We start from the raw sequence: 20,261 nt of genomic DNA, 5'->3' as shown, positions 1-20,261 counted from the left end.
CTGTGTGATTTGGGAAAGTTACCATCTTGGTCATGTTCTCTCATCTGTCAAAGAAAGTTAAATATCAATGCCTGTTTATCTCAGAGTTACTATAAAATAAGAGATAAGGACATGTTTTAAAAGCTGAAAATTAATGTATTAATTTAATATGTTAATACATAAATTCACCTCAATCTGAACAACTAGTACTGGTGTTATTTGAAGAGGATAAAGTAGGGGAGGCTTAGTGGGATTGCAGAACTGCCTTTACAAATCATAATTAAGTATGCATGAATAAAAGATAGGGCTGAGAAGAAGAATGGAAAATTATAATAATATCATTTTATACAAGAAAATATTGAGCATATATTCCCACCAGTACCAATATATTATTTTACAGGAACAAGAATCAAGTTACTTTTTATGTAAGGAGGGCTAGGACTTAATTAATTAATTAATTAACTCAAATAAATAAGACACTGAAAACGAAACTAGTTTGGGCACCCTTCTAAATCCCTTTATGTTCTCTGCTTTCCAGGGGTTAACCATCCAGGCTGCCCCGACCTAAATTTTAACTATCTCTACTGTAGTGCCATTGACCAAAATGACAGCTATTTAACCTAAACCATATCAAAGTGGAATGAAATCTAACTATGATAAGACTTTAATCTGCTTCAAATAAAGACTGGGTTGTCTTGGAAGGGACTATTGGGTTGTCTTGCAAGTAACTGCATCTTTTTTTTTAAATCATCACTCTTTTTTTTTTTTTAAGATTTTATTTATTTATTTGACAGAGAGAGACACAGCTAGAGAGGGAACATAAGCAGGGGGAGTGGGGGAGGGAGAAGCAGGCTTCCCGCGGAGCAGGGAGCCCGACGCGGGGCTCGATCCCAGGACTCTGGGATCATGACCTGAGCTGAAGGCAGACGCTTAACGACTGAGCCACCCAGGCGCCCTTTAAATCATCACTCGTAAATCAGAGAATTATAGAAGTTTTGGGGTAGATTTGTTTTTACTGGTGACACTTACTCTCAATATGCTACTGTCATAGTACCTCCTAATACACCCTGTGGGCCTTTTGAATAGCCATTCTGTAAATAATACAAAATAAAATTTGGTTTCTATATAGCAATGAAAAACAGAAAAGGAGAAATATAAATAGAAACATATTTTATTGCTTCTGAAAAAAATGTCTCAAGGTTTGCCTCTATCTTGTCTCAGTAGAAAACCTCTCATTTAGTTGTGAAAACTTGAAAACCTTTCTTCTCAATATGGCCTTAGGCTAACAGAGCTGTGCCGGCAAAGGCCAGAGGTGTTGCTCACTGCGGGGCTAAATGGCTCCATGGTACTTTTACGGTAAAATTGAATTTCTATGATTTACTCATTTGAAGCAACAGAATTTGGAGTGTTTCAAAGTAATTCACAAATTCAAAAGGAAAAGATCTGAAATGCTGGTCATAGCCCTGAGATTAATAACCTCTAGTAGTTTTAGAAATATTTTAAAATACGAGATCCTTCCTTTATACGAAATCTTGAAGACAGTTCAATATTAAAACAGATGAAAGGCTATGGTACAGTGTTTGAATCAGGGCAGAGGCTTTAAGTCCTCTCCTCCCTGTGCTCTTAAACCCCCAGGGGTAGACCTAAGGTGCCTACTCAACACTTAAGATTCACAAGTTGACTTCCACTGGCCTACATAATTCTGTGAAATTTAGAACTTAAGAATTTGTTTTGTAACAGCAATTTGACATAAGAAATGAGACAGGTCAGGGTGGCCAGGCCAAAGTACTTGGAATTAATAAAATAAAACTGGTAGCTTTCAGGCTAGGCTTCCTTGTCATTCTCCTTACACTACTTCATGAAAATTAGGAAAAACTATCTTGATAATAAACAGTCTATACCTGAATTTTCCAAATGGATCAAACTTCAGATTTGGCGACAGAAAAGAGGTTAACATGGCTGAACTTTAAGTAGAGAATGACTCAGTGTGGGAACAGGAGGAACTGAAGTTATGTGCTGATGATGATTTAAATGACATCTTTTTATGTTCTAGGACCAATTATCCCATTTATTTGTTGAACAGCTTTGGGCAAAACAAATATTTGTCTCTCAATTTCTTTATCCATAAGACATTTGGTCTGCACTAAATGTTTTGACCTTTTTTTTTTTTAAATAGTTACTAATCCATGTTTTATCTAGATACGTGTGTTTTTGCTGGGTGAGCTGAAATAAGCCATCACCTCCAAGTTGTAGATTTTCGTATTTCCTTTTAATTATAAGCTCCACCCTGAGGGCCATATTCACATTTTCATCCATCTGTTGGTTGAACTGCCTTCCTGAATGTCTTTCTGAACTTTACCAAAGATGAAATTTCTTCTCTCACAGACATTTTCAGAAGCATAATCCTTCCAGGTATTCATATGTGGGCACTTAAGGTCATCCTCAGTTACTTCTTTTAACCTCTCACGTTCAACTTCTTCAATGTCCTCATCCATTCATTTATTAAGCGTCTACTTTCTGTCTTGCCCCATATTAAGCACCATAGAAAAAAACAAGACCCAGACCATGTCCTGAAGGAGTTTTGAATCTGCCTTTTCACATCTGATCCCTCCTTTCTTTTCCCAATTATTAGAATAGTTTAGTGCCCATTACCTTCTACCAGAACTGTTTTTACAACCTCCTAACTCATTTACTTTCCTCTCATGATCCCATCCTTCTTTAACACTATTAATTTACAATCCACTGTGCCATTAAAATGTCTTAGTATAAGAAATCTAAAGTAGGATTATGGTAATGCATCCCCCAAATACACACACACACACACACACACACAAATTGGCAGTATACTGACTGCAAAGTAAGTTTCTAAACCTAGGGTGATAGACCAGATATCTAAGGTACCAGGTAAGAAATACCAACACATAAATCTAGTTAGGGTATACAACAGGAGGTTATAGAGAATGTGTAGATATGGAGAAAATATACCTACCCTATCATATTCAAATTCAATTAAAAATCACTACAACTGTGGACCAGAATGCTACCAGTTCTCTGATTCTAAACCTCCCTCTATCCACACACCTGTGTTTCGACCACATCGTGTCATGTTCTGCATAACGCTGTTTCAGTGCTTTTGATCATGATGTTCTATCTTCTAGATGATTCCCTCTCTGTCAAGTCTACCATCTGTCCTCATTCTCACCTCTTCCAGTTCAACTACTACTGCCTCCAGGAACTTTTGTTTGTTCTTCTAGTAAGAATTAACCTCTATTCTCCTTTGTTGTCACTATTTTTTTTATTTTTTACATAGTTATAAACCTGAAATATGTATTTATGCTTCACAAAGATCTTCACAAAGAACCTTACCTGAGTGTACTGAATAAGCATATATGTTGAAGTGGAAGATCAAGTGAAATAATTAAATATTTATCACTACTGAATACAAATAACTTTCCCAATAATGTTTTATGATTTAGACAGAGTATATTAAATGTTTCAGCAAAGAATTTGACTGAATTTTTAAGGCATATTTTGAAATACATGAAGAAATATGATCTAGTTAACAGTACAGAGTCAAAGCTGGGGTTGGATGGTAATATACAATGAATTCAGATTGATGTAACAAAGGCTATTGAAGTTGGTCCCCAGGAGCATTCTGACAACTCTATTCTCTAACATATTATTGTCCATTTTTAAGAAAACATGGAGTAGATGTAAATCATGTTTGTAGATGGTACAAGCATGGAGTTACAGGTTAAGATTCAAAATAGTTGACTGGTTGTATGACCTGAACTAAAACAGTAATCAGAGTATGCTTGCTTCCATTTCCTCCTCACCCCCATTTTCTCTTCATTAATCCAAACTGTCTTGGTAAATGACACCATCATCCACCTAGAAATTTAAGATGAAAATCTTTGAGTCGGTCATGACTCTGCTTTTGCTGTCACTCCTGCATATAATCAATCAACAAGTCCTGTTGAAGTCAACGACTTAGGATATAGCACATCTATTCACTCTTCTCCATCTGTGATGCTAAGACAAAAGTATAAGCCCTTGATGCTTCTTGACTAAATCATAATTGCTTTGCTATTTTCTTATCTTTAGTTTGCACTCCTCAAATCTGTTCTCTTGTCAGAGTGATCTTTCTAAAAAGCAAATTTTATCTTGTTCCTTAAGGCTTTTCATCATCTTGACCCTTATCTGTTTCTCCAGTTCTCTTAGGCTCCCTTGTTGCATTCATGCTCTATTTCCAATTCTTAAAATCAGCACTTCTCTACCATAACTTCATGACTTTTCTTATATTTTTCCTTTGATTTAATATTTCTACCTGTGGTACAAAGAAATAATGGCATCTTAAGATGACCACATCCTAATCCCCAGAATCTAGGTTACTTTGCAAAGGCAAGTAAGGTTGCAGATATAATTAAGTTTGTTAATCAGCTTAAGATAGTAAGAGTTTCCAGGATTATCCAGATGGGGCCAGTATAATCAACAAACTCCTTATAAGCAGAAGAAAGAATCAGAAGACCGTCTAAGGGAAATGTAACTAGGGAAGAATAGAAGAGATATGAAAGATTACTGATTTTGAAGATGGAGGAAAGGAGTCATGACTGTTGCTTATTTCTAGCCTCAAACAACTGGAAAAGGAAACAAGCCAAGTCTCTCCTAGACCCTCCAAAAAGGAACATAGCCCAGCTGACATACAGAGTTCAGCCTACTGAGACCCATGTTGGACTCATGACCTGTAGAACTATAAGATAACAAATTCATGTTAAGATGTTATATTTATGGAACTTATTATGGCATCAACAGAAAACAAATACACTACTCAACCACGTTAATCTAGTGAACATCCAATAATTCTATGAGACTCAGCTAATGAGGACTGTTGATTCTTGTAACTGACTTCTATCACAGGGCTTTTTATTTATTTATTTATTTTAAAGACTTTATTTATTCGACAGAGAGAGAGACAGTGAGAGAGGGAACACAAGCAGGGGGAGTGGGAAAGGGAGAAGCAAGGTTCCCGCTGAGCAGGGAGCCAAATGCCGGGCTCGATCCCAGGACTCTGATCATGACCCAAGCCAAAGGCAGTCACCCAACTGACTGAGCCACCCAGGTGCCCCCCATTACAGGCCTTTTAACTGTCGATGTGACTTACATGTTTAATGTCTTTACCTACTACTGAGCTATAAATCTCTCTAGGACAGATACCTTCCCATATGCTATGGCTTATTTACTTTTTTTTTTTTTTAAGATTTTATTTATTTATTTGAGAGAGAGGGCATGAGAGGGAGGAGGGTCAGAGGGAGAAGCAGACTCCCTGCCGAGCAGGGAGCCCGATGCGGGACTCGATCCCGGGACTCCAGGATCACGACCTGAGCCGAAGGCAGTCGCCCAACCAACTGAGCCACCCAGGCGCCCCTGGCTTATTTACTTTTGTATTCCCAGCATCTTGCATAGGAGACTGGGTAGGTATTTAAATTCTTTTTTAATGTTTGAAGGTGAAATTGAATAGAAATATGTTTCATGCTTTGAAATAGGCTCACAAAATTAATTGGTGAGTAGAGAATAAGGCTGAATTACTAGCAGTTCAGGTGGAAAAACTTACAGGTTTCAACTAAAAGTTTAGTATGAGTCAACAAAACAGTAACATTGATCAAAACAAAAACAAAACAAAGAAAAATAGCAACAAAATACACACACACACACACACACACACACACACCTCTGAGTATAGGTGTCATTATTTCCAGAACCAGAGAATTCTTACACCTTACTGTGCTCTCCCTGCTCAGACATCAGGGGTCCTGTGATTAATTCTGAAATTGACTTTAAGAGATATTTTGACAACTAAAATATGTCCAGAACAGGAGGAGATGGCCAGGAAGAACATGAAAAGGATTTAAAGACTGTGAAGAATGGTTTTAGAAACAGAAGTTATAAAATTTGGAAAAGAAAAATTAGGGTCTGGGTATGAGAGTGGGGGATGTATTTATAGAAATTATTTTTTTAAATGTGCATGAGAAATTAGACAGACTGTGTTTAACTCCAGATAATCTGAAAACACAGAGAGCACACCACACTGGAGAAACTCAGTAACTATCTTAGTTAGTAACAATAACAACATGCAGATGGCTAATTGGCGATAGTTTCAGCAGGCATATTTTGATTCAAATTAAGAAGAGAAACTCTTTAATAATTAAAACTCTCCTTTAAAAGACTGCTACAAGTACACTCTCCTTCTGGACATGGAAACACAGTTTGGATCATCACCATCCCAGAACCGGCAGAAGAGTTTGTTGTGTAGGCATTTGGACTACAATACTTGTAAAGTTTTAGTCAAATTTAGGATTCTAATTATTATTAAGTCCTTTTCCTTGCTAAAGCAATTACACGTACATCCCAGTTTTTGAAAGTTCACATTACACCACTTCACTTTCATGGGAGATCTACACTAGTACCTGTTTTGGCTAGCCAAAAGAAATTCACAGAATTTTTTGTTTTTACAAAAAAGCTGAAAAGCGAAAATAGCTTCCAGCATTTGTGTTGCAGTGGGTTGTTAACAGAGGCAGTATGCGCCAGGAGGAGCAAAAGTGGCCCCTCCAAGCTCCTTGCTCTGGAACTACACTCAGTATCCCAACATGAAGCAGCCATACCTTTGAACTTCATCTGTGAGCATCTGTACTTTATCTCAATTTATTGTGTGCATCCATTAGCAAGATACGTCCTAAGGTCTCAGAAGAGCCTAAGAGAGGTTATGTTTTAGGTCAGGGAAATATATTTAAAAGTTAAAAGTTATTTGACCATTCTTTTTTTTTTTCCTATTTAATTTATTTTTTTTATTATGTTATGTTAATCACCATACATTACATCATTAGTTTTTGATGTAATATTTGACCATTCTTAAACTCATTTTTCTCATCTGTAAAATTAGACTAATAAAATCTACCTCTTTTTGTTTGAGGATTACGTGTATGATTATGACTAACATAAAATACATCTTTAAGATTTTTTTTTAAGATTTTATTTATTCATTTAAGAGAGAGAGCACAAGCAGGGAAGAGGAGCAGAGGGAGAGGGAGAGAAGCCCGCTCCCCGCCGAGCAGGGAGATAGATGTGGGGCTTGATCCCAGGACCCTGAGATCATGACCTGAGCCGAAGGCAGATGCTTGACCGACTGAGCCACCCAGGTGCCCCAATAAATAACATCTTTAAAAAAAAGAAATTATATGGTACTTTCAAACACTGTATGTTAGTCAGTAATTTAGTTAGTTAGTGAGTAACAGGGTAGGGATACTGAGAGATTCATCTTTGGCAAGATATCTTTGGCAATATGGGTTATTTTCACATGAAACATGTACCCATTTATTTCTAGAGTTTCTAGTCCCTGAGGTTGCTCTCTCAAGCTGCAGCCATTGCTCTTCCATATCTTTGCTCCCTGGGGAAATAATGTTGTGTTGTTACTGCAGCTACATGATAACTCCTGCTCCCCCACCCTGGGAGCTTCTCCCCTTCAGCACTCCTCTTCCTGCTCTTCTTTCTACTCACGTTTTTTTTTTTATCCCTTCCTTTTGTAGGTTTTTAAAATCTGATAATATATCTCCATATAAGTCTTATACCTGTGTCAGTCATTTCTAAAATGTCTCATAAGAACATTATTTTTTTCTTAATAGACTCCAGGGACCAAATTTCCACCCCTAAAGCTTGGCCTTTGTAGAAATGGCATATTCTTATTTTATTTAATGCCTCCTTCACCTTAGCCTCCAGTTTAAAAAAAAGTATCATAATCAACTTTTTCATTGTATAGAGATATATATGTGGCATATTTCTTATGTGAGCTCAGCATTTACTGTTTGGTTTTCTCCTTCTCTGGATCTCTTTACCATGGCAATGATCCTAGAATATATTACGAGTTATCCATGGGTGGACATCACATAAAAAGTTTAAATGTTGCCACATAGCCAAATTTGATTTTTTTAAGCACCTATCTGAACTCTACACAATGAAAATTCTAATGAGCTTTAGCACAAGATTTGAGAGAGCCCGGTGACATCTTTACTAGTCTGAATACCAACTGTTTCATTTCAAGGATAAAGGGAAGGCCTAACTCAAAAACCATCTCTTATTTCCCTATACTTTCATAATGGACCAACTCCTCTTAAAGCACGGTAACTTTTTTTTTTATTAGCAAGAAAAGTCTCTCAATGCAGAAGGAATATGGACTTAATTAAAAACTTGAATATGCCCCTTGCAAGAAGAAATAAATGACCTTCATCACCATGAAGTACAAATTTTAACTCTTAAGAGACCAAAAGCCAATTAACTGCGTCAGTAACACTTCAAAAAATGGCTGTGCTTTAGAAGCTTCTGGGGGAGTTGAGGGGGCTTTTCAAGGTATAGGATTCCAATCCATCCTAGGTCTACTAAGTACAATTATCAGGCAAGTTCCTTTAAAATCAGTATTTTTAAAATGTGCCCCTGGTGATTAGTGGGTGGGGGTGGGCAGGGCAGCCAACTTGAGAACTGTGGGGTCAGAACAATGATAATGAGGTCAAAGTTTGTAGTGGTGTTTGAGAAATTGTTCAGAAGTTTTAAGAAGGAGGTAAGTTACTTGGCCAGCCTCTCTTAAAAACAGCAGTCCTCCTTTAAATCAGACATTTTTTATTTTTTATTTTTGAGAGAGAGAGCAGGGGAGGGACAGAGGGGGAGGGAGAGAGAGAATCTTAAGCAGGCTCCATACCCAGTGCAGACCCAGTGCAGGGCTCAGTCTCACAATCCTAAGACCATGACCTGAGCCAAAATCAAGAGTCAGACGCTTAACCAACTGAGCCACCCAGGCACCCCCAGAACATTTTTTTTTTAATTAGAGAAGACATACTTGAAGATGTTCAAGAAAAAAGCAACAGCGTCTTAACCCTAAGAGGTCATGACATCACTCTTTATAAACAATGAGAGAGCAAGTCCAAAACCAAATTGTCCTCACATGCATCAGTTCAAATTCTGGCCTTCTTTTGGAGCAATCAGCTTTTCTCCCTTTCCATCACAATGAACGGCTCCTAATTTCACTCAGTTTTCTCACAAAGAATACCACTGGTCACAGGAAATACAGACGGGTCAGTGCAAACCTAAGGGCTCTGCCAGGGAAGCAATTCAAAATGCATGCCCTGCTGTCCGTCACATACTGCATTCTTTCATCTAAACAAATAATCACTAGAAAGACAGTCATAACAAGCCATCACATAATTCTTTTAGGTCGGAATAGCATCAAAAATAGCTGTTCCCTAAGTTGAACGGAAGATTCCTGGCATATTTTGCCACTAGCTCTCTGCAAAAAATCTATGGTTAGCTTGTGAATGAGGATTTCCCTGTGAACTGAAATCACAACTGACCAATCTAGGGATTCCCATCCCTCTGGCAGTGCTTTAGTCCACTCTTAATGTGATTGTTCCCTTGAATGGAGTAATTTAATTTTCTCCAAATGTCTCCTGACTTTATAATGCCAAGTTTAGAAAATGAAATGGAGAACTGGGTCAGTTGGCCAGGTAATTCAGGCCAAAAAATAAAAGCCTGCTTACAAACTTCATATAACACGAGTCGTTTTAATTTCCTGAATTATCATTTGTCTGAGTCATCAAACTGTCTGCTCGCTATCTGTGCGATGTATTAAAAAAATTATCTAAGGTGAAAGAAAACACTGTTCTCAGATCACAACTGTGGTAGCATCCCTGCACACTACTTGGTGAAAGTAAATACTAATGATCACTGAAGATTACTTCAGCTGCTGCTTTTCTGAACGAGCTATCATGTGGTCCTAGGCACACAGCAATTCATAGGCAAACAAGCCAAGCAGAAACGGGAAAACTGCACTTAGTAGAATACACATTCTGTATAAGTAGATATAATTCGAACGTGTAAAGACATGTCCTGAAAAATGGTAACTATTATCACCGTGCTTGTATTTCTTAATGTGAAAGACCTTGAAAACATCCATTCTGAAAAGCTATGGCTTTATACCATGTCTAAGAGTCCCACATAAAGAAAGACCTCATTGGTGCTTTTAGTAATACACGACTGAAACTGAAACCATTCTCTCTCCCTCTCTGTCCCTCTCTCTCTCTCTCTACCAAAAGGACAAGCAATAAGATACTAATTTTAAGGGAACCATGACCTTAGGCACTGTAGTTTTGTTGTTGCTTTTTGATTTGGCGATTTCCAATCACTGTAGTTCTTCAGTGCAAGTTCCATAGGTTAGGACAGCTGGCTGTGGACCTGGACTACTTGATAAATTCATCTATTTGAAAATATGATCATTTATCCCTGGGCTGGGTAAAAGTCAAAGACCCTTAAGGTATATATAGCTATTTGAGGACCTGAGAAGAATGAATATATTTCTTTTAATGTTAGAAGCACAAGTTAAGCTACACGAAGATGAAGTACAGCAGATCCAGTTTATTCTTTGAAACTTTCCCTCTCACAAATAGCCAAAAAGCACTTCCTGACAGTCACAATGAATAATGTTTAGAAGTCAAATGTGCAGGAGCTTCTTCCTGTTACCTACGTACACACAAAAATATACAAAGATGAATTACTTTCCCTTTCTTAAAGAATCATTACTTTAAGACTGGTTGTTAGAGAAATTTGAAAGGAAGAGCCTGATCATCAGTGGTCGTTGGGGTGTTTTTCAAATCCTTTCCAAATTCTCTGAGATCACCTAAATTGGGCAGGAAACAAGGAAGATCAAAAGGGTCAAGCTGAGTCCACACTCCCAATTCAAGGAGAAAAAAAATCTGCTTTTATTGATTTAGTTTGTCCTTCATGGGAAGATCTACCTCAAAGCAAAAAGGAAAAAGAACTGTTAAAATTCACATATTATAAGAAAGAAAAAATAATATCTGTAGTAAAATCTAAAAGGAAATTTTTACACACTTGTTTAGCCAATTAGTTCTGTCTTTAACCAAGCGTTATTGAGTACCTACTTATGATAGCCACTGTTCTAGGGGCTCTTGAGATACATCAGGACAGGGCAGAAATCTCTGCCCTCTTGTATTCTGGAAGGAGAAAGACAGACAATAAACAGTGAACAAAGTAAATGAAAAAAAAAATTAAAGTAGGTTAGAAGATAATAATCATCGTGGAAGAAAAACTAGACTGGGGTATGATAGTTCAGGAGAAGGGCAAATTATAGTATTGAATAGGATAATCAGAGTAAGTCTCTTGAGAAAGTGCCATTTGAGCAAAATCTTGAAGGATGTGAGGGTGCTACCCAATTGTGTAAATATTTCAAGGTAATTATATGTTATTTTCTAGCAAAGATACTATGTAGGAAGAGAAGTCCCTAATTAGCTTTTCCTTGAAAATCTGGTCTTCAGGTGACTAAGTGGTTTCCTATAAACCCAACTCATATATCACTCTATGGAGTCTTACTGAGGCAAATCATTAATTCACAAAAAAAGTTGTCTCAGGATGGTTATTTTCAGTCCCTGAGAAAATATTTACCTCCCTGCTCCCTTCAGCCTGCAAATTTGTGCCTAAAAAGCAGCACTTTGCCAGTGAACTGCTAGGTTTTTTCAAAGGGGAGACAAGTCCATTTCAACTTCATCATTGTATGAAAGAAAAAAAATGAAAATGTAAAGAGTTATAGAAATACCTAAATAATTTTGATTAAGTACAATCAACCTTTAATGCTTTATTGTACCAATACTCTTTGTAGTATGGGCCATCAGGCCAATGAGGTCCAATTAGTTATAACTTAAAACAATCAAAGAATCATAAATTATAGGTATTTATATGATGGACAGAAGATATTAAGAAATAATGCTGTTTTTTAAACCTTGGCAGATTACAGATCATTAGTTTTGAAATTCATTTAATCTAAATACTCTAAACAAGTATCTTCTTTTATTTCATTGCTACAATCAATAAAAACCATCTTCTAACTACCCATGCAATTTGTCATGTAACGTATCCTTGAGAGTGGAGTATTTTTATTAGCCCATATCACAGATCATAAGATTTATATAGAGTAAGGCTATATTACTTGCCCAAGGACAAATAAAGGATCTGAACCCAGGTCTCATGACTTCATGGACTCCTACCCATCACACTATTCTGCTCTCTTATTATAAAATGAAATTTTACACCACTAAAAAGGAAACCTTGAAATGAGAATCAATAGCATCCTCTTTAATACTCTGATTGGTTTCCTTCACACTACCTCTAAATTTATTTTGTAAGAATATGAAACTTTCATGATTATCAGTGTGTAACTAAAGTCTTTAAACTTTCCTTAAGTTTGGTTATTCTCTATCAGTTGTTTTAGTTCAAAGTCTCCACAATGTTTTGTCTATCATAATAAGCAATATCTCCTATCATTTTATTTATTTTTTGCAAGAAAGAGTGAGTGTGTGTGTGTGTACAAGCAGGAAGGAGAGGGAGAAACAGGCTTCCCACAAGCAGGGAGCCCAATGCGGGGCTCAATCTCAGGACCCCAAGATCATGACCTGAGCCTAAGGCAGACACTCAACTGACTGAGCCACCCAGGCACCCCAAGATTTTTTTAGGGGGCCGCCTGGGTGGCACAGTCAGTTGAGCATCCAACTCCCGGTTTTTGTTCAGGTTGTGATCTCAGGGTCATGAGATCCAGCCCCCTGTCAAATCTGCTTAAAATTCTCTCTCCCACTCCCTCTGCCGCTCCCCCCACCAAAATAAATAAAGTCTTTAAAAAATAAAATATTTTAAGTAATCTCCATACCCAATGTGGGGCTTGAGCCCCGAGATCGAGTCCAACACCCCACCGACTAAGCCAGCTAGGTACCCCCAAAATTCTATGATTCTATTTAAAGATCCTGATGCCTTTAGTATATGAGCTAAGAACTCTGGGAAATTACAATTTTCTTTAAAACCACTGGCTAAAACAATTTAAAAAAATATTCCCTCTTACCAACCTAAATGTGTTGATGTTGTTTTTTGAACAAAATCTAGATAAATAAAAAATATTTAAAAATGGGACAGATAAGATAAAAATCATTATTTTGAAAAAGGAATCATCCTTTTATTTTATATTTAGTTAGTTAGTAGATTCCATGCCCAATGTGGGGCTTGAACTCACAACTCTAAGATCAAGAATCAGATGCTCCACTGTCTAAGCCAGCCAGGCACCACAGGAATCATCCTTTTTAAAGTCTAGTATGCCAAAATTAAAATTTTTCCTATTTTTGATCTGTTTTAGTAAAGCATCTAAATTTATATTTATGCTACCTCATTCTTAAAAATATTAGACTGTGGAGAGTCCTTTCCGTGCTCTTCTCCAAGGATAAATTAATCTATTACAAGTCTAATAAAATCCTTGCTTAGTTTATTAGTTATTCAATGTCACCACTGTTTATAGAATGTATGAAGATGTGAAATATCTCATCCCAAAGCTCAGAGTGTAGAGATTCAATGGAGCTGGGACTTATTAGTAATAACTATAATGACAAAAATGATTGAATTACAGCAAGAGATAATACATAAATATTTACTTTAAAAGTAATTTTTCTTGATTACACCCAGAAGTGATAGGCATGTAGGCTAAAGAAAAACTAAAAAAATTCCAAATTCTAGTCACATAAGCTTCTATGTATGTCATATTGATGAATATATTTATAAAGATGATGAAGATATTTAATGCCTGATCTTATAAAGTGAAATTCTAGTCTTTCCATGTTCTATAACTGTGAATGAGGAGCATCCCCTGGTACTGCAACAGTAAAAGCAATAACAGATAATTCAAAATAAATTACTGCTTAGTTTGCATATGCACAAAATGTAGGCATTTCAACACAGTAAAATTCTGTCAACATTCACAAATGCTTCTGAATAATGAAGAATACTTAATATTATAAAGTTAAATAAGGAAATATGATTTAAAAAGCCATACAGAAGAAAATAGGATATTTTCAAAATCAAATTAGATCCACATCAGAAGCCACAGTAAATGTATTTAAAAGTTATAAAACAAATATGCATCATAATGGTGATTTGAAGTTGAATACTTCATACACAAATTAGCAATGCAAGAATTGAAAGATGGTAACAAAAGTCATAGAAACAAAGGAAAATGTATAAAAAATACTAAATGCTTTTTTCTTCCCCTAAATATTAATAACATCAAATCTATTTTAAGAGTAAATATAATAAAATGTTAGCTGTGGTGTGACATTACAGATAAAATTTTAAAACACATTATCTTTGATATTGCTAATTGTAGTAGAATCAATTATATCTTGTTATTGATACAATTAGTTTTGAGAAAAATTTATTTTATTTTTTTTTATAAATTACTCTATTTTAAGATCTTGATTTTCACTAATACAAAAAAGTTTAGGCCTTTTACAATAATTTTATGCCTGACAGCTGTATTTCTAATACCTTGGCCTTCTAGAAATATGAGAAACCTGGATAATCAAACACTTATTGTTTCATTTGAAATGGTCAAATGGACATTTACTTTGCAAATATGCTGCAGATTTTTTGAATGGAGGAACAGTAAATATGCTCATATCACAAGATAAGACTTATAAATTTTGGCTCTTTTGGAAGTTTGCAATTGAAACCCAATCTATACAGGTTTCTTGGTACATTACAGTTGATACAGTGAGATTTAAAACAACAACAACAGCAAAAAATAATCAAAAACCTCATGGAAACCACGTAAGATAGCATAACATCAGTTCTAACTTTCAGGAAAATTTCTGTATTGTATGAACAATGAAAGCTACAAAATAAAATCTGATCAGTTGACACTGTAACAACAAATCACATTAAAATTCCTGAAAACCCTTAAATACAAAGATGCATTGACTTCACTTCCTTACAGACCCACTGTGGTGCATATGCTAAAGTATATCAAAGTGATATCTTCGGAACGAGGCCTTACTAAGAAAGAAATACTGCAGCTCTGGAAAAAGGATATGGATGATAGGAAACAAAAGAAAGTTGACAGAGAAGAGAGGATTCCATGTAATTTGTTGCTACAATTCTTTTCAGTTATTTGCATAAATTTCCTCTTCCTTTTCCACCCTTTACTTTGTCCACTCCAAACCCTCCATGGCTTCCTCTACATCTACCTCTTCCAATGTGCACCCCCAACATCAGACACATATATCCTTAAGTCATGAAAATGGTGAATTCAAGATACAATATGAAAAATATTCTGGAAATACAATGTTTAAAAAGAAAGTCAAGCTTCCTGCCCCCATGGAGCTTACATTCTACTAGGAAAAGTTAACATTAAATATATAATCACTCATATAAACATATAATTACAATTAAAATGATTGCTATAAAGGAAAATACAAGTCTTCAATCAAAGCACCAACATACATTCATTATTAACATTAATTATTAACAGCTCCTGAGCTATTAACCAGCCACGATGGCTGGATTTGCAGTGTAACTTACTTTTTTGGCATTTTAATTGAAATGGTCATTCGTTTCTCTCAGACAACCATTAGAGTAAAGTATGAGTAAATAATTACTGAAATGAAACAACCAGTTAAACAATCATGGAAAAAACAAAAACAGAAACAAAAAAACAACTCAATTCCCAGGCAAGTAAACAAACTTAAATTCTAAATAGAATGGAGAATAAAGTTAGCATTGTCAGTGGTCCTAAGAATACTAATGACAAACTTCAAGCTTAAAAAAAGAAAGCAAACACAATTTTCACAAAACCCATTTGGATCCATCTAGCCACAACTAGCAGAAGCAAGGTTGGCTCTAGATAACACCTCTCTTCAGCTATCCCAAAGAAAGCTATGTTTCATTGAAACCAAGTTTATTCCTAACTGCATCCAGTTAAAGGTGACATGTCCTTGTTCAGAAAACACGAAAACAAATACAAATAATTTCTCTAAAGTTTGAAGTAGAATGACCAACTGAAAATATGAGGGAAGATGGCCTATGGGAAGAGTGAGAAAGCTTCCATTTCATTCATTATGATTCTGCCAGCACATGGCAATGATCCTTAACATTTCTCCTTAACATGGCTTAGCTGTTCTTGTCATGTACACATCATAAGGGATTCTGCAGTTTCCAAACCCTGAAAAATTAATTAGGGAGTAAAGGATCCATACCAACTATGTAAGGATACATCACAAAGTGGTATCAGTGCTTACCTCGAGGGAGAAGACTGAGGAGGATGAAGAAGGTTAACAGGAGTAATGTTCTCTTTAGATGACTTTTGTTTTTTGTTTTTTTTTTTGTTTGTTTTTTGTTTTTTGTTTTTTTTTTTAAGAAATAGCATTCATCTATCACTGGGCATTTAACTTTTAGAAAATATTTAAAAATCCATATAGAAAAAAATCAAAATGATAATGTTTTTGAATCCAGTTTTGCCTCTGGACTCAAAAAAAGAAAGAAAGAAAGAAAGAAAGAAAGAAAGACATTAATGCACAGATGTCCATTCCAGAGTCCCTGAATTCACTACTGCTAAAGAGGGCAGCGATGTCAAGAAAAATGCTCCAGGATTATACTATGATGGAAAGATTTAGGAAGCATTAATTTACAATGCAAATAAATTATTTCAGAGTGGACAGGTTTAACACCTATTTTATGCACAACTAGGATTTAACTTGATATTGAAGCTAGAGTGGAAAGTTTCTAGGTATTTTTTGATTCCTTCGACATGTGGCACAGGACAAGGAGAGCTACCTAAGGGAAGCCCCTGATTCATGTTATCTTTATCTTTTCTGAATGTTAATCACATTTTTTTTTTTTTTACCATTTTCAGCACTTCCATTCTGTCATTTATACTAACTCGTCCACATGTTTTCATTTCCTAATAAACTGAAACTCTTTGAATGTGCATACCATGTCATAGTCAAGATTGTATTTTTGCTCTAGAATGCAGATTTGTTGAACTGATTTATAATTAAAGAAGACTTACAAATCATGTTTCTCAATTCTATACATCTAATTAACCAACATGTAAAGGTTACCACTCTGATTTGCAAAATATTCAAATCTATCTTAAAATCTTTTCCCCATTTAACAACAAAAAGCATCCTGGTTCCATTAACAGAAGAAAAAATGTAAAGAACAACCAAATTCCTGCACTCTGTAGTTTTGTGCTGATTGAGGAATAAACTTCAGTGAAAAGTGGTAAAGTAAAATATGTTTGACACACATGCCAACAGAAAACATTTAAGACTGACATATAAAACTGAATGAAGTTAAGTGACACTTAGCATTAATTACATCAAAACAAGTATCAGCTGAGTATAAACATGAATTATTCTCTATCTAGAGTTAAATGGTTATAGAATTAAAAGATTATTTTTGAGTTACTTTTTTACAACATAACGTATATGTGTATGTATATTTAGAAAGTTTGTGTATATACATGCATTCATACATATACAAACACATACACATATAGTTTACTCAGCCAGTAAAATAAAATATAAATACAGTTCCCTCTATGACATCCTGAATCCTCTAGGAAGGAACATGGTAGGAAATGCCCACTAAGAAAGGGAAGTAGATGAGAATTCGACATAAAAACTTTAGAAAACCTCCCAAATGGTACATGAAATCTCGAAAACAATTGATAAATACTGCCATTTGTGTAGTTGCTGGAAGGCTTAAAACAATATTAAATTATAATACTGGAAATGGCTGACCAAAACACAAAACTGCAATAGCATATGTTCTCTTTTTATTGGCTCAAAATACCCAAACAACATTTGTTTCTAAAGCTCAATTTTACACATTTAAAACTGATATCATTTCTTACTTATTGCCTGGCTCATGTTCAGGTGCTTTTTCAAGCAGAAAAGTTTCCCTGCTAGATGACACAAACGTAAAGGTGAAGAACTGTGAGCTTTTGTCCCAATTCAGATTTAGACTCAGAGCACAAGAAAATTTAGAGAATTTAAGGATAAGACACATTCCTGCATTAAAAATAAAAACAAAACCCATGAAAAACAAAAACAAAACAAACAAAAACAAAAACTAGAGACCAAGGGCACATTCAGTAATACATAGTTAAAAATGGTTAATTTAAAGGCTATGATACATATTTACCACAGCTACGTATCATCTACCTCCTGTTAATGAAAACACTAAACACAATGTGGTTGGCTCTAAATGGCAAATTAAGCATGCTTTTAAATCTAGCATCAATGCTGTCAAGGAGTACACATGCCTGACTTACCAAGTGATGCAGAAATGTATACCTGGTTGATAACGTTCTTAAAACAAAGTTAGTATGTGCAAAAGAAAGAACAGGCTTGTCTTGTTTCTTTGTCTCTTTCACAGTACTGCCTTTTCAAGTTATTGTGGAATTAATGTGTATATATAGACATCTATCAGGCAACAAGGTGATGAGCGCACCACAGTACCATTTCAATGCTGCACATGCTTAGACGTCCCAATGCAGAATGGCTGGGGCAGGTGTGCTCCCGAGTTAAATGTTTGAGGATGACATATTTATGATGACTACACTCATCATTTAACTACCATTAAATGGTACTGCAAAAAAAATGATCCTGAAACCTGGAGCTAATTTCTAAATATACTAATTATATAAGCAGCCGATGTGGAAAAAAATCACCCTAAAGAGCAAGAAAAAAAAAGAGTGAAACATTTTGATGGATTTTTCTTACCTTCAATTAATAAAATATTCATTAACACTCATACCCACCTCCCAGTGCCCATTACTAATGCAAAAAGGTCTAAATACATTTTCATAATGTATACACACTGTAATTCATACAGATGATATTAAGGAGAAATAAAATAATGTAATACCTTTACTTTTACCTATGGATTTGATGAAATGGTTCCATGAAGAAAGGGTTTCCATACAAAGAGAATAAAAAGAGAAACAACAATAAGAATTATGAATATATGTAAATGCACTACTCTTTGAAAATTAAACAAGACAAGAAAGTATAAATAAGGGTTTGAAAACACATGGAGATATAATCAGCACATGTTGAGAAATCTGCCTTCTTTTTTAAGGCAACATGCAAAAGAACTGAAACACCCATGCTCACTTTAAAAGATTACACAAAAAAGAAGATACACAATGACTGTACCATATGTAGAAAAAGTACTGATTCTGTGAAACACTATACTCAGCATTCGAGAAGCCAGAAGCCAAAGATGTCTGCATGTTCCCAAACTGCCATGCATGGGTGAAAAATGGACTCTTTTTGGTATAGTAGATTAAACTGAATATGGTATTAACTTCTGATGGTTCTCGGTTTTTCTTTACTATAGCTACCCTTAACTGCATATGCTTATAAATATATGGAAACTTTCAATCACAAATTCTTATGTCTCACTTATCTGCAGATATTACAGTGCAAAGAATGACGGAAAATAAAAGTCAAAGGAGCAAACCAAAATCAAATCAACAAATAAAGGGGAGAAAAACATGAAAAAATGTGAACTAAATTATGTATTATTTTGCAGCCAGATAATTTGCAAGCATTTGCCCATCCTTTGCAGTGATGGTTTAAAGCAGCTACAGAACAAGAAAACACTGAAAGCAGAGTGGAAAAGGAACAGAGCCCATACCTTGGTCGCCCATCATCAGGTGCGCCAGACCTTGAAGGGAAACAAGAGCACAGTCAGCAATAAACAAGGGAGCATGGGAAGGTAGGGTTGTCACGGTGACAAAAATGTTCAGTGACAGACATCTTGTTTCCTATGAGATGTGTCTGTATCACAGAGGCAAATCAAAAAGCATTCTTTCAACCCCTGGTTGGAATGCTTTAGGGCAAAGAGCTACAGTACTGCAATTTAAACACTGGCATATGCTGCCCTGTGTATTTCTTCGATGTTATCAGTTGGAACGATCAAGAGCATAAAAGCATGACTTAAAATCCAAACCAATCCCTTAAATATTGCATCTGCCCTTTGTGCCCTTTGATGAGACTGTTTGGAACACTGCCACCACAAGGTTTCTTATTCTTTGGTGATGAAATTATATTTTTAAAAACCCAAAGAAATATCTGGAACATGGGCTGGGTCTGATCTTTTTCCCCTCATCAAAAAATGACAAGTTTTATAATTAAATTTAAAAAAATCCCTTAGTCACACTGAAATGATAATGCAGAAATGTCTACTTGTCTAACACATGTAGCAATTGACTAAACTTGTTCAAATACAAAAAAGACTTTTAAACATGCAGCTGTAAAGTTGGAATTTACTACAGAATGATGTTTTAGGAAACAATGGATCAGCTTTAAATAAGCTCAAGTAATTTTCCATGGAGAACAAAACTATTT

General features: G+C 35.5%; 1 protein-coding gene across 1 annotated transcript in view; it reads right to left on the bottom strand.

Moving 5' to 3' along the window:
* NRXN1 (neurexin 1) overlaps nt 1–20,261 on the bottom strand; it is a 1,112,161-nt gene that overhangs the window by 987,810 nt on the left and 104,090 nt on the right. The window contains 2 exon segments of the mRNA XM_021701263.1: nt 18,775–18,786; nt 19,549–19,578. Of these exon segments, the coding sequence (XP_021556938.1) occupies nt 18,775–18,786; nt 19,549–19,578 (42 nt within the window).

This window comes from Neomonachus schauinslandi, chromosome 10, assembly GCF_002201575.2.
Source record: "Neomonachus schauinslandi chromosome 10, ASM220157v2, whole genome shotgun sequence".
Lineage (NCBI taxonomy): Eukaryota > Metazoa > Chordata > Mammalia > Carnivora > Phocidae > Neomonachus > Neomonachus schauinslandi.
This window is presented reverse-complemented; position numbering and strand designations above follow the sequence as displayed.